Source organism: Sinocyclocheilus rhinocerous, unplaced genomic scaffold (genome assembly GCF_001515625.1).
Source record: "Sinocyclocheilus rhinocerous isolate Xijiao unplaced genomic scaffold, SAMN03320098_v1.1 scaffold475, whole genome shotgun sequence".
NCBI lineage: Eukaryota > Metazoa > Chordata > Actinopteri > Cypriniformes > Cyprinidae > Sinocyclocheilus > Sinocyclocheilus rhinocerous.
Window position 1 is genome coordinate 90,839 of NW_015646677.1, and position 12,412 is coordinate 103,250.

At 38.3% G+C, this 12,412-nt stretch overlaps 1 protein-coding gene across 1 annotated transcript in view; it reads left to right on the forward strand.

Annotated features, from left to right (window-relative positions):
• The window catches only part of LOC107707969 (leucine-rich repeats and immunoglobulin-like domains protein 3), a 31,660-nt gene that overhangs the window by 15,658 nt on the left and 3,590 nt on the right, over positions 1-12,412 (forward strand). The window contains exons 6-18 of the mRNA XM_016512090.1: positions 431-574; positions 1,238-1,381; positions 1,913-2,056; positions 2,702-2,782; positions 4,012-4,083; positions 4,168-4,239; positions 4,993-5,156; positions 6,098-6,418; positions 7,753-8,034; positions 8,617-9,075; positions 10,143-10,301; positions 10,843-10,983; positions 11,053-11,223. Of these exons, the coding sequence (XP_016367576.1) occupies positions 431-574; positions 1,238-1,381; positions 1,913-2,056; positions 2,702-2,782; positions 4,012-4,083; positions 4,168-4,239; positions 4,993-5,156; positions 6,098-6,418; positions 7,753-8,034; positions 8,617-9,075; positions 10,143-10,301; positions 10,843-10,983; positions 11,053-11,223 (2,354 nt within the window). The remainder of the gene's footprint in view (positions 1-430; positions 575-1,237; positions 1,382-1,912; positions 2,057-2,701; positions 2,783-4,011; positions 4,084-4,167; positions 4,240-4,992; positions 5,157-6,097; positions 6,419-7,752; positions 8,035-8,616; positions 9,076-10,142; positions 10,302-10,842; positions 10,984-11,052; positions 11,224-12,412) is intronic.

Here is a 12,412-nt window from a genome sequence, read left to right on the forward strand (position 1 = left end):
CCTCAGATTCCAGATTTTCAAATAGTTGTATCTCGGCCAAATATTGTCCTATCCTAACAAACCACACATCAATGGAAAGCTTATTATTCAGCTTTCAGATGATGTATAAACCTCAATTTAAAAAAAATTACCCTTATGACTGGTTTTGTGGTCCAGGGTCACATATAAATGACTGTAAGACAGAAATAATACTGTGTAGTTGAAAAGACTGTTTGTGAAGCTGTTTCTTACCCAAACATGGTAACTGTCTGCTCTCTGTGTCAGCGGCAGCGCGAACGCAGGTTTGAATGGTGTGACTTTTTCAAAGGTTTAAAAGACAGACGAATCGCTGTCATTTAAAAAAGAGATCATGTGGGTGATTCATCTTTTAACGATGAATCGTGCAGCTCTAACGCATACTAATCATTGACTGTTGTTTTATGTTTGACAGAGAGCTGAGCAGGAACCGTGTGCGGCGCATCGAGGGTCTGACGTTTCAGGGGCTTCACGGCCTGCGCTCGCTGAGGATCCAGAGGAACGGCATCACGCGGCTCATGGACGGCGCTTTCTGGGGTCTGAACAACATGGAAGTCCTGTGAGTACAGCTCAGGTTTAACCCAGACCTCCTGTGTGACGTAGGGTTGGGTATCGCTTTCATTTTTTCGATTCTTAACGATTCCAATAAGATAAAAAATCCAATATAAAAAAATTAAGGCAAACATTTATTCTGTGTCTTTTTGCAAAGCATTCTGTTGCACTGCAAAAAATTATTTTCTTTCTTAGTATTTTTAACTTAAGTCAAAGTTAAGTCAAATGCAGTCATCAGGCTGAAATAAAAACACTGAATGATAAACTTGGTGACAAACTGTGTGTGTGTTTGTGTGTGTGTGTGTCTGTGTGTTTGTGTGTGTGTCTGTGTGTCTGTGTGTGTGTGTCTGTGTGCGTGTGTGTGTGTGTGCGTGCGTGCCTGTGTGTGTGTGTGTGTGTGTGTGTGTGTGTGTGTGTGTGTGTACACGTGTGCCTCAGGTCTACTGCTGCTGAATAAAAGAGTGGGGAATCATGGGAATCAAGTTTTTCTTTTCTTTCTCAGATCTTCTCTTTCATTTTTGTTCTCCTGCAAGAAGCTCATCCATTATGAGAGTCTACTGCGAGCGTTATCACAGGGGTTGGTGTTTTGTGTTTGACGGTAATCAAAGCAGCTGTTCTGAAAATTAGCCTCTGTGTGTGTCTGTGTGTGTGTGTGTGTGTTTGTGAGCAGGCAGCTGGAGTACAATAACCTGACGGAGGTGAGCAAAGGCTGGCTCTATGGCCTCCTGACGCTGCAGCAGCTGCATCTGTCACACAACACCATCAGCCGCATCAAACCCGACGCCTGGGAGTTCTGCCAGAAACTCGCCGAGCTGTGAGTCTACTTCACTCTCACAGATACTCTCTTCCTAACCTCTCTGTCCCATCATGCCTAAGTGCACGGGGCAGGAAAAGGAAAACGTGTTGTGTTCTCCTGTCTAAAGTGGTCTAAAGACTGAAGCTAATAGTTTTTTGAGAGGTCGAACATTATGGATGTGTTTCTGGGAATTAAAGTGATTTTTAAGATTTAGACTAAACTGTTTCTGAGGAACTACATTGTTTGGTGGAAGAATACTGTTTTTATTAATATCATTACACTTTATTTGCTCTGTTTTATTTTGTGAAACCTTACTACGTATATGGAATAACCGTTTTATAAAAGCAATAAGCCCCGTGAAGCCGTGGTTTACAGTGAATTTATAACAGCTAAGGGGCGTTGTTAGGCACGAAGCGGAGTGACTAAAACCTGTTATAGCTGTTATAAATTCACTGTAAACCATGGCTTCTTGGGGCTTATTGCTTCATTAAAGTGAATCTGAGTGCTGTATTGTTGAATGCTTCACTTAATGTTGTCGTTGTCTGTCAGTGATCTGAGCTGGAACCAGTTGAGCCGTTTGGAGGAAAGCAGTTTCGTCGGACTCGGCGTCCTCGAGCAGCTCCACATCGGAAACAACCGCATCAGTTTCATCGCTGACGGAGCGTTTCGAGGCCTCGCCAACCTGCAGGCGCTGTGAGTTGAGCTTCTGCATCACAGCAAAGTCACTTCGAGCTTTATGACATGAACGAGCCTTTTTTGCTGTTTAGTTTCCATAAATGTGACCCTGAACCATAAAACCAGTCATAAGGGTCAATTTTTCGAAATTGAGATTTATGCATCATCTCAAAGCTGAATAAATAAGCTTCCCATTGATGTATGGTTTGTTAGGATAGGACAGTATTTGGCTGATCTGGAATCTGAGGGTGCAAAAAAATCTAAATATTGAGAAAATCATCTTTAAAGTTGTCCAAATGAAGTTCTTAGCAATGCATATTACTAATCAAAAATTAAGTTTTGATATATTTATGGTAGGAAATGTACAAAATATCTTCATGGAACATGATCTTTACTTAATATCCTAATGATTTTTAGCAAGTTTATTTTTATTTTTTGGAAAGTCAGCAGAATTCTGTGCAGTAATCATGGTAAAATGTGTTAAATGCAGGGATGTGACCATAGAAGAAGAAGAAGAACGGGGGCTTTGGGTGTCTGTTTGTGTTAGTATCAGGATTTGTTCTGGTTGTTTTGCTGCAAGCTCATTTTCAGCGTAACACAGCGATTCGTGTTTTCTGGTTGTGGATTTTAACAGTGGTTTCTCTGATTTCTCACCTTCTCCAGAGATCTGAAGTATAATGAAATCTCATGGACCATCGAGGACATGAACGGCCCTTTCTCTGCTCTCGACAATCTGAGGAAACTGTGAGTGAGCTTATTTGCTTTTTTCACTGTTTACGATATTATCTTATTTTTTAGAACCGTCCGTTTAACGCATTTGACGTACAGACCTGTTTGTCATCTTACACGATGCAGGATGACGACTGACTGCGTGAATGTAGTTATATGAGCTTAAAATTCAAGATATGAGTGCAAAAAATGACCCTCTTATATTTATATCATATGATATGGTTTAGTAATATCACACCAACAAGAGTGCTGTTTTCCCCAATATCTGCACCATTGCAAATGTGATATTGATTTATATAACAGTCCAATGAGCAAGAAGTTAACTTTGTGTTACATTTTAGATGTAATGTTGTCTATTTTGCTCAATTTTGCTTTACTGAACTGTTCAGCGTCTCCTAGCAGCACACAGCGGTGATTCATTACTGAATGAATCCACGGTTTTGAACGAATCAAGTGAGTCAATGATGCAGTGACTTGTTCATTAAGAAAGTCACTTGCTTCGTTTCTGAATGAATCATCCATTTGAGCAAATCGGTTCAATTAATGATTCAACGACTCACTCACTTGTTTCATTTCTGAATTAATTAGCCATTTGAATGAATTGGTTGTATGAATGATTCAATGACTCACTCAGTGCTGCCACCTTCTGGCACTTTTAGTTTCACATTGAGAGCATCATTTCATAAAAAAAAAAAGAAATTAAATTAAATTTGTTAAAAAAATCACACATGATTTTCACATTGTAATGTCTAATCAATGCTTTTCTTATCTAACACAATAACGAATATTTTGGGTAATTGATGTGCGATTAATTTCACTAGTGCTGGGCAGCGATTAATCGCATCCCAAATAAAATTTTGTTTACATAATATATGTGTGTGTACTGTGTATATTTATTATGTATATATAAAGACACATACAGTATATATTTTGAAAATATTTATATGTATTTACATGTATATATTTATATTCATATAAATATATTAAATATATAAACATGCATGTATGTGTATTTATATATACATAATAAATATACACAGTACACGCGCACGAAACTTTTATTTTGGATGCGATTAATCGCGATTAATGATTGCCCAGCACTACTAATTATTCAACGCATCATAAAACTTCAATTTGCTTGACACGCCTAGTAATTGATTCACATGCTCTAAATAGGTTGAGTATCATTGCATTGCATTGAAGGAAACACTCTCCTGAAACCATTTGTTTTTCTGCTCCTCAAGGTTCCTCCAAGGCAATCGTATCCGATCGGTCACCAGGAAGTCCTTCACAGGCCTGGACTTGCTGGAGCAGCTGTGAGACTCTCTCAGATCTGAAGCGTTTGATGGTGATGTGTGTTTATTAGGTTCCTAAACGTCTGTTCTCTCCTCACATCGCAGGGACTTGAGCAACAACGCCATCATGTCGGTTCAAGCCAACGCTTTCTCTCAGATGAAGAAACTCTCAGAGCTGTACGTATGAAGGCCGTTTCACACCGAGCGCGAAATGATTGATCGCCGTCTGCTAATTCACGCCTGCACGCTAGGTGGCGCCAACCAGCAATGCATTTTTTGGGACAATAAATCGATGCATCGCGATTCGTGGGTTGATTCTGAGATCGAATCTTCGGAATGCTTCGTGATTCTCTTTCGAATCGATTCTGAGCTTAGTTTTTAACAGCAGATGGCGCTCTAGGCTAGTTTTTAACTGCACACTCAAATGCTCACGAAGAAGAGTAATGTAAGTGGTTAATTATACTTGCACATCGGCTTTTATGAAGCGAGATTAACGTAAACAGCCCACTGTGAACATCCTTATAATTCGCTTCAACCTTTTCGAACTTTATGAATGATTATTTTAGGTTCAAATGGTGCGTGTGTAAGGAACTGGAAGCAAGCAGAATACAGCTATTTCTAAAGCACGCAGTGCGATCTGCTGTTAAAAACTAAGCTCAGAACGATTCAAGAGAATCGCGATGCCTTCGGAATGCATTGTTGGCTATTGCTACAAATATACCCCAGCGACTTAAGACTGCTTTTGTGCTCCAGGGTCACATATGAAATACATAGGCTACATGAGGAAAAATGCATTGCTGGTCATGTGAAAGCACCGTTCGTCGGCGATTCGCCTCACTTTTTCGCATCGCGCTCAGTGTGAAATGGCCTTAAAGCTGCGTAACACTCATGAACCTGCAGTGATTATTCACGTGTCTCTCGCTCCGTCAGGCACCTGAACACCTCCAGCCTGCTGTGCGACTGCCAGCTCAAGTGGTTTTCTCCGTGGGTGGCCGAGCACGCTTTCCTTTCTCTGGTGAACGCCAGCTGCGCTCATCCACATCTGCTGAAGGGCAGAAGCGTCTTCGCCGTCGCCCACGATGAGTTTGTGTGCGGTGAGTTCATTTGGGCTCGCCTTTAAAACATCTTATTCATGATTCCATTTCCTGAAGCTGCATAGAAGCGGTTCTGTTCATATTTTCAAGCAAAACTGTTGTGTCCTTTTTTAAAGAAATTAATATCAAGTGTGACAGTAATGTTACAAAACATTTCTATTTCAAATAAATGCTGTTCTTTTGAACTTTCTGTTCATCCTGAAAAATAAAATGTATCACAGTTTCCACAAAAATATTGTGCAGCACAACTGTGTTCAACATTGATAAAAATCAGAAATGCTTCTCGAGCAGCAAATCAGCATATTAGAATGATTTCTGAAGATCATGTGACACTGAAGACTGGAGTAATGATGCTGAAAATACAGCTGCGCATCACAGAAATAAATTACAGTTTAACAGATATTCACATAGAAAACACGTATTTTAGATATTTCACAATATTACTGTATTATCTTTGATCAAATTAAAATAAGACTGGAGTAATGGCTGCTGAAAATTCAGCTTTGCATCACAGGAATAAATTACATTTTACAATATATTCACATAGTCAACAGTTATATTAAATTGTAATAATATTTCAGTGTTTTTACTGTATTTTTGATGACAAAAAATAATTATAATAAATTTAAATATTTAGAATAAATTAAGACTGGCGTAATGGCTGCTAACAAAATTCAGCTTTTCATCACAGGAATAAATTACATTTTACAATATATTCACATAGTTAACAATTATATTAAATTGTAATAATATTTCACAATATTACTGATTTTACTGTATTTTAATAATAAAAAATGCAGCTTTGGTGAGTACAAGAGACTTCTTTCAGAAACATTTTGAATGGTAGTATATGTAAAGAAAATGCCATTAAAAACTGAAATGGAACTGAAATACAAAACATAATAAAAACGATTAATATTTGATGTTTTTGTGCTTCGCAGATGATTTCCCCAAACCCCAGATCACCGTGCAGCCCGAGACACAATCAGCCATCAAAGGCACAAACGTGACGTTCGTCTGCTCGGCGGCCAGCTCCAGCGACTCCCCGATGACCTTCTCCTGGAAGAAAGACAACGAGATCCTGAACGACGCAGAGATCCATAACCAGGCTCATCTGCGCTCTCAGGTCAGCGAGGTCACGGAGTACACGACCACTCTGCAGCTGCGCCACGTGGAGTTCACTAGTGAGGGCAGATACCAGTGCGTCATCTCCAACCACTTCGGCTCCTCGTACTCCACCAAAGCCAAACTCACCGTCCACAGTAAGTGTTCACATTCACACAATTACACTGCAAAAATGAGTTTCTTACTTAGTATTTTTGTCTAAACATTCTTGAATCAGGATGCATTTACTGGACAAGTAAAACAACTTAAGATATCATGTCTTGTTTTCTGAAAAAATTACCCAAATTGTATTCGTTTTTGCTTAAAACAAGCAAAAACGAATACAATTTGGGTAATTTTTTTCAGAAAACAAGACATGATAACTTAAGTTGTTTTACTTGTCCAGTAAATGCATCCTGATTCAAGAATTCTTAGATATTTATACTAGAAAACAAGACAGAAATACTAAGCAAGAAAATCATTTTTTGCAGTGTACATCCAGATGAACTATTTATTGTTTACATTATACTGAATCTGTTTCATAACCTACTATTTATCCCTCATAATGCATTCAAAATCTCTTTTTTTCAAACAGTCAAAACTTTGAGTATTTTTCAACTAAAGCCATATTGTATCTGAGCAGCAACTTCTCATTAATGAGTAAATGTGAAAAAAAAATCTACGTTTTGGATGATGCTGCATGCACCCCATTTTTATTTATTAAAAAATGTGGGGAAAAAATTCAGATTTAAAATATCACATGAACTACACCCAGAAAAACTCAGGCTATATATATATATATATATATATATAATTTTTTTATGTTGATGAGAAATTTTATTTGAATGTATCATTGTATGAAATTTATAAGAACATACCAGTGTTAAACCCAGTGGAATGAATGGAATTTAATTAAATTCCTTTAAATGTATCTCATGATTGCTAAAAAACAGTCCTAACAGTTTCTAACAAAACAACATAAATATTACTCTAAAAAGTTTTCAAACAAAATAAATACATTTTTCTTGCATAAACTTTCACTTTCAGATGAAAAAGTGATCCGTTTTTTATTCTGCAATGGTTCATTAATAAGCGACATATTCATGTTCATCAACAGAATTCAGTTCTAAAAGTGTGTGAGATATGAGGAAAATGCTGAATATATTTATACAATGGTTTTGACACTATTATAAACTCAACTAAAAATTATTTTTGTTGTCTAATGGTGCCCCATACATACTCGGGTCAAAATGACCTGAACATATCAAATGGTTTTATCTCTTAAAAATCGGAAAAAAATAAATAATGTGTATTTTGAGGCTCTTAACGTGTTTGCAAAGTTTTGATTCCTTACTAAAAACTATGCATTTTTAAAAAATATTTTTATGTATCCCTTCCGGGCCAAAACTGTCTCAAATGGATTATGGGGGTTAATTGCAAAGTTGTATTTCCTTGAGTTTGTGTAAACAATCCCTCATCTGTTTCCCTGCAGTGCTGCCGTACTTCACCAAAATGCCGATGGACCTGACGATCCGCGCCGGAGCCACCGCGCGACTGGAGTGCGCCGCTAGCGGACACCCGTCTCCTCAGATCGCCTGGCAGAAGGACGGAGGCACGGATTTCCCTGCGGCCCGCGAGCGGCGGATGCACGTCATGCCGAGAGACGACGTGTTCTTCATCGTGGACGTGAAGACGGAGGACATCGGCGTTTACAGCTGCACTGCGCAAAACACCGCCGGCGCCGTCTCTGCTAACGCTACGCTAACGGTGCTGGGTAAGAGTATGCATGTGTTTGGCAGAAATTATCATTCTGAAAGAGTGACATTAAACCAAAACAAAATTAAAGATTTAATTTAGCTGACAACTGTAGTATATATATGTGTCCCTGCAGCACAAAAGCAGTCTTAAGTCGCTGGGGTATATTTGTAGCAATAGACAACAATACATTGTATGAGTCAAAATTATAGATTTTTCTTTTATGCCAAAAATCATTAGGATACTTACTGTCTTTCGATGGTATTTTTTATTTTCCTCTTGCCTCTGAATAATGCATATTAAAGTTCATAAGCACAGCTCTGCTTTGTTTACAGCGGTAACCAAGGAAACGCTTTAAGCGCCACCTGCTGGCAGAGAGTGAATCTGCGTCTCGGAATCGTTACATCCCTACTTGAAAGTGGACAAAACTGGCTTTTTTGACAAAACGTGTTTAGGGTTCAGATCGCGCTATATGTGGAGAATAATGCACGGCAATCAGCTCTTTTTTTTTTTAAGTGCCGGTTATCGGTTTTTGCAAATGAACTCTTCAATTTGACTGCATCAGTGTACATCGTTTTTCTAAAAAAATGTCTTTCCGCAGAGACGCCGTCGTTCCTGCGTCCGCTGATGGACCGTGTGGTGGTGAAGGGCGAGACAGCGGTGCTGCAGTGTATCGCGGGCGGAAGTCCTCCGCCTCGACTCAACTGGACCAAAGACGACAGTCCGCTGCAGGTGACGGAGCGACACTTCTTCGCCGCCGGGAACCAGCTGCTGATCATCGTGGACGCCGCGGACGCAGACGCAGGAACCTACACCTGCGAGATGTCCAACCCACTGGGCATGGAGCGAGGGAACCTGCGTCTGGCCGTCATGCCCAACCCCAACTGTGACTCGGGGCCGGCGGCCGGCGGGGCCCTGGGGCCGGAGGAGGACGGCTGGACCACGGTGGGCATCGTGATCATCGCTGTGGTGTGCTGCGTGGTGGGAACCTCGCTGGTGTGGGTCGTGATCATCTATCACACGCGCCGACGCAACGAGGACTGCAGCGTCACCAACACAGGTGAAAAACTACATTATTGATAAAAAACCGAACTTCGAAGCTAATTGTGCAGCTGTGTGTTAAAAAAGGTCACCAGCGCTTGTATTGTTTGAGGAAGCTATCACACTTTCGTATTGACCGAACGTTAAAGGAACACGCCACTATTTTTGAAAATAGGCTAATTTTCCAACTCCCCTAGAGTTAAACAGTTGAGTTTCACCGTTTTCGAATCCATTCAGCCGATCTCCGGGTCTGGCGGTAGCACTTTTAGCTGTAGCTTAGCATAGATCATTGAATCTGATTAGACCGTTAGTATCTCTCTCAAAAATGACCAAGAAGTTTCTATATTTTTGCAATGATATTATGCAGCGCCTGAAAATACGCTTATTGGAAGTTACCTAGCTGGGACTATTTTCAGGCGCTGCGTAATATCATTGCGCCTGCTGCACCCATGGTACGGCTGCAAAGTTCCTTGATTATTACGCCGGAATGAGAGTATAGTTCCTAGCCACATCGGCCTAGAAAATCGCAACTTTTCATTTTCCGTCGGATGTTTTATCATGCTTTTATTGAATCAGTTTTGTCCTTTTCTTTGGTCATACTTCATTAAAAGCGAGAAATTCCTTAAACCAGATAGTTAAATGGTCTAGTCGATGGGTTGGTGAGTCACAGTTGGATCCAGCATCGCTGTAAACAAGTTACAGCTAATGGCTGCTTCTGTTTTAAACGATGACTCCCACCCTTTGCACAGTGAATTCAGCTTCTTCCCTCTGGACGAAGGTTTCTAGTCTCAAGGTGTAAGACAAAGCAATATAAAAACAGCTTGTTTTAACTGTGTTAAATTAGCTGTAGGATGGGGGAGTTTTTGAGCACTTGTATCATGTATCATGTTATTGTTATTTGTTGTTATGTTCTTAAATGTGTTTTGAATTTGTGTGTTAAGGATGGTTGTCACTGTCATTTTACTGCAAAACAATAAACAACTAAAGTAACCTAATCTAACAGGTCAGTCTTGACCCGACAGCGGACACCTTTAATGCATATGTGATGTTTAACGCCGCTAACCCTTTTGTTTGTCTCGTGTTTAGATGAGACGAATCTCCCGGCAGACATCCCGAGCTATCTGTCGTCTCAGGGAACGCTAGCGGAGCGTCAGGATGGATTCATGGCGTCTGAGAGCGGCAGCAGCCATCAGTACATCAGCTCCTCCACGGGAGGTTTTTACATGCCGCCCAGAGACCTCAACAGTGAGACGTGACCACTGCTCTCTTTATACACACAGAAACGCACTGTAAAAAATACACATCAACAAAACCAGTCATAAGTGTCCATTTTTTTGAGAAAAGCACAGGTATATTTGTAGCAATAGCCAACAATACATTGTATGGGTCAAAATTATTGATTTTTCTTTTATGCCAAAAATCATTAGGATATTAATTAAAGATCATGTTCCATGAAGATATTTTGTAAATTTCCTACCGTAAATATATCAAAACTTAATTTTTGATTAGTGATATGCATTGCTAAGAACTTCATTTGAACAACTTTAAAGATGATTTTCTCAATATTTAGATTTTTTTGCACCCTCAGATTCCAGATTTTCAAATAGTTGTATCTCAGCCAAATATTGTCTGATCCTAACAAACCATACATCAATGAAAAGATTATTTGCATACATCTCAAAATTTAAAAAAATTTATCCTTATGACTGGTTTTGTGCTCCAGGGTCACATATGATATGAGAGATTTTTTAGCATAGTATTTATAATACCGTTTCTCCTCCCATAGGCCTCTGCCAGCTGGACACAGGAAGTGATGCGGACATGGAGGCGGCGATCGACCCCCTGCTGTGCCATTATCAGGGGCCTGTGGGTTCACTGCTGAGACGGAGCAACCGCTACAGCCCCGATCTGCACGACAGCTACAGCGGTGAGTGACGCAGACGCACACAGGACACTCGCGCAAGATTAATCCTAACCTCTACCTCTCTTAACGCAGCGTGTGCGTCCGTTGGAGCCGCTTCCTCCTGCAGCAGGAAGTGTGAGTTCTACACCTGCAGCTCCGCCCTCGAGCCCTTCGATCACATGATGATGCAGCTGGGGGACACTTCCTGTGTGGAGGACTGTGAGAGCGGAGAGTGCGTTCTGGGCTCCTCGGGGTCATATATGGGTGAGTCTGAGCAGATACTTAATCTGTTATATATTCAGATATATTCTGTTCACTTCACATTTATCAACCAGCAAACAACAGGAAACACAAACCGTAATCATGAGAAGTGCTTTAAAATAACACAAATATGCTTTTCATTCACATGACAATACAGTCACAAATAAACATTTAGTAACTTTATTAAATTACAAAAATGTTTTTTTTAATTAAACAAATAAACCTTAATGAATGTTTATTTTTAACAAATTAACAGCAATAAGCTACAAAACCATACAAATATTTTTGTAATGAAAAATAATATTTAAAATAAAACAAAATAATATTTAAAATAAAATATTAATACTTTTTACAATATTTATTTATAAATTAAAAAAAATAAAAATCATCTAGTTGCCATGTAAATATTTTTTAGTTGTGGCATGTTTTACTAAAATAAATAAAACTAAAATAATTAAATTAATAAAAACTGTATAGAAAAAAATAAAAATTACAATAACACTACTAAAATGAAAATAATTTTTTTTTGAAAATATTAATGCAATGTTATAGTAACATTTTTTCATCTAGTTGCCAAGGCAACATTTCTCTCTTTTTTTTTTTTTGTATCTTGTTTTATTAAAATAAATAAAACTAAAGCTAAAATAAAAATAAATAAAAACTATATAGAAAAAAAGAATAAAAATAAGAAAAACACACAACTAAGTTACTAAAATGTAAAATAGAATTAAAATGAAAATATAAAAATAAAAACTAATATTAATATTAGTGCAAAGTTATAGTATCTTAATTATACTAAAATAACACTGATACTGACAACATAACAGACAATGGCAACAAGACAATGTTCAAATGCATTTTTAATCATAATAAATAAATAAATAAATGTAAAAATTAGTAATAATAGTTATAACGGTATTAGAATAGAATAGAATGCCTTTTATTGTCATTGTACGAAATTATTATTATTATTTTTTTTATTTTTGTATTAATTTATAACATTTTAAAAATGATATTAATTTATTAAATTAAATAATTTACACAGGAACTGCAATGAAAAATACTTCTAAAGCATTTATTAATCTTAGTGTTCATTTCAGCATTCACTAATACAATAATTAAATCAACAGTTGTATCTGTTAACTCTTTCCCCGCCAAACACGAAATTTTCCGGGTTTCCGCTGTTGTACGC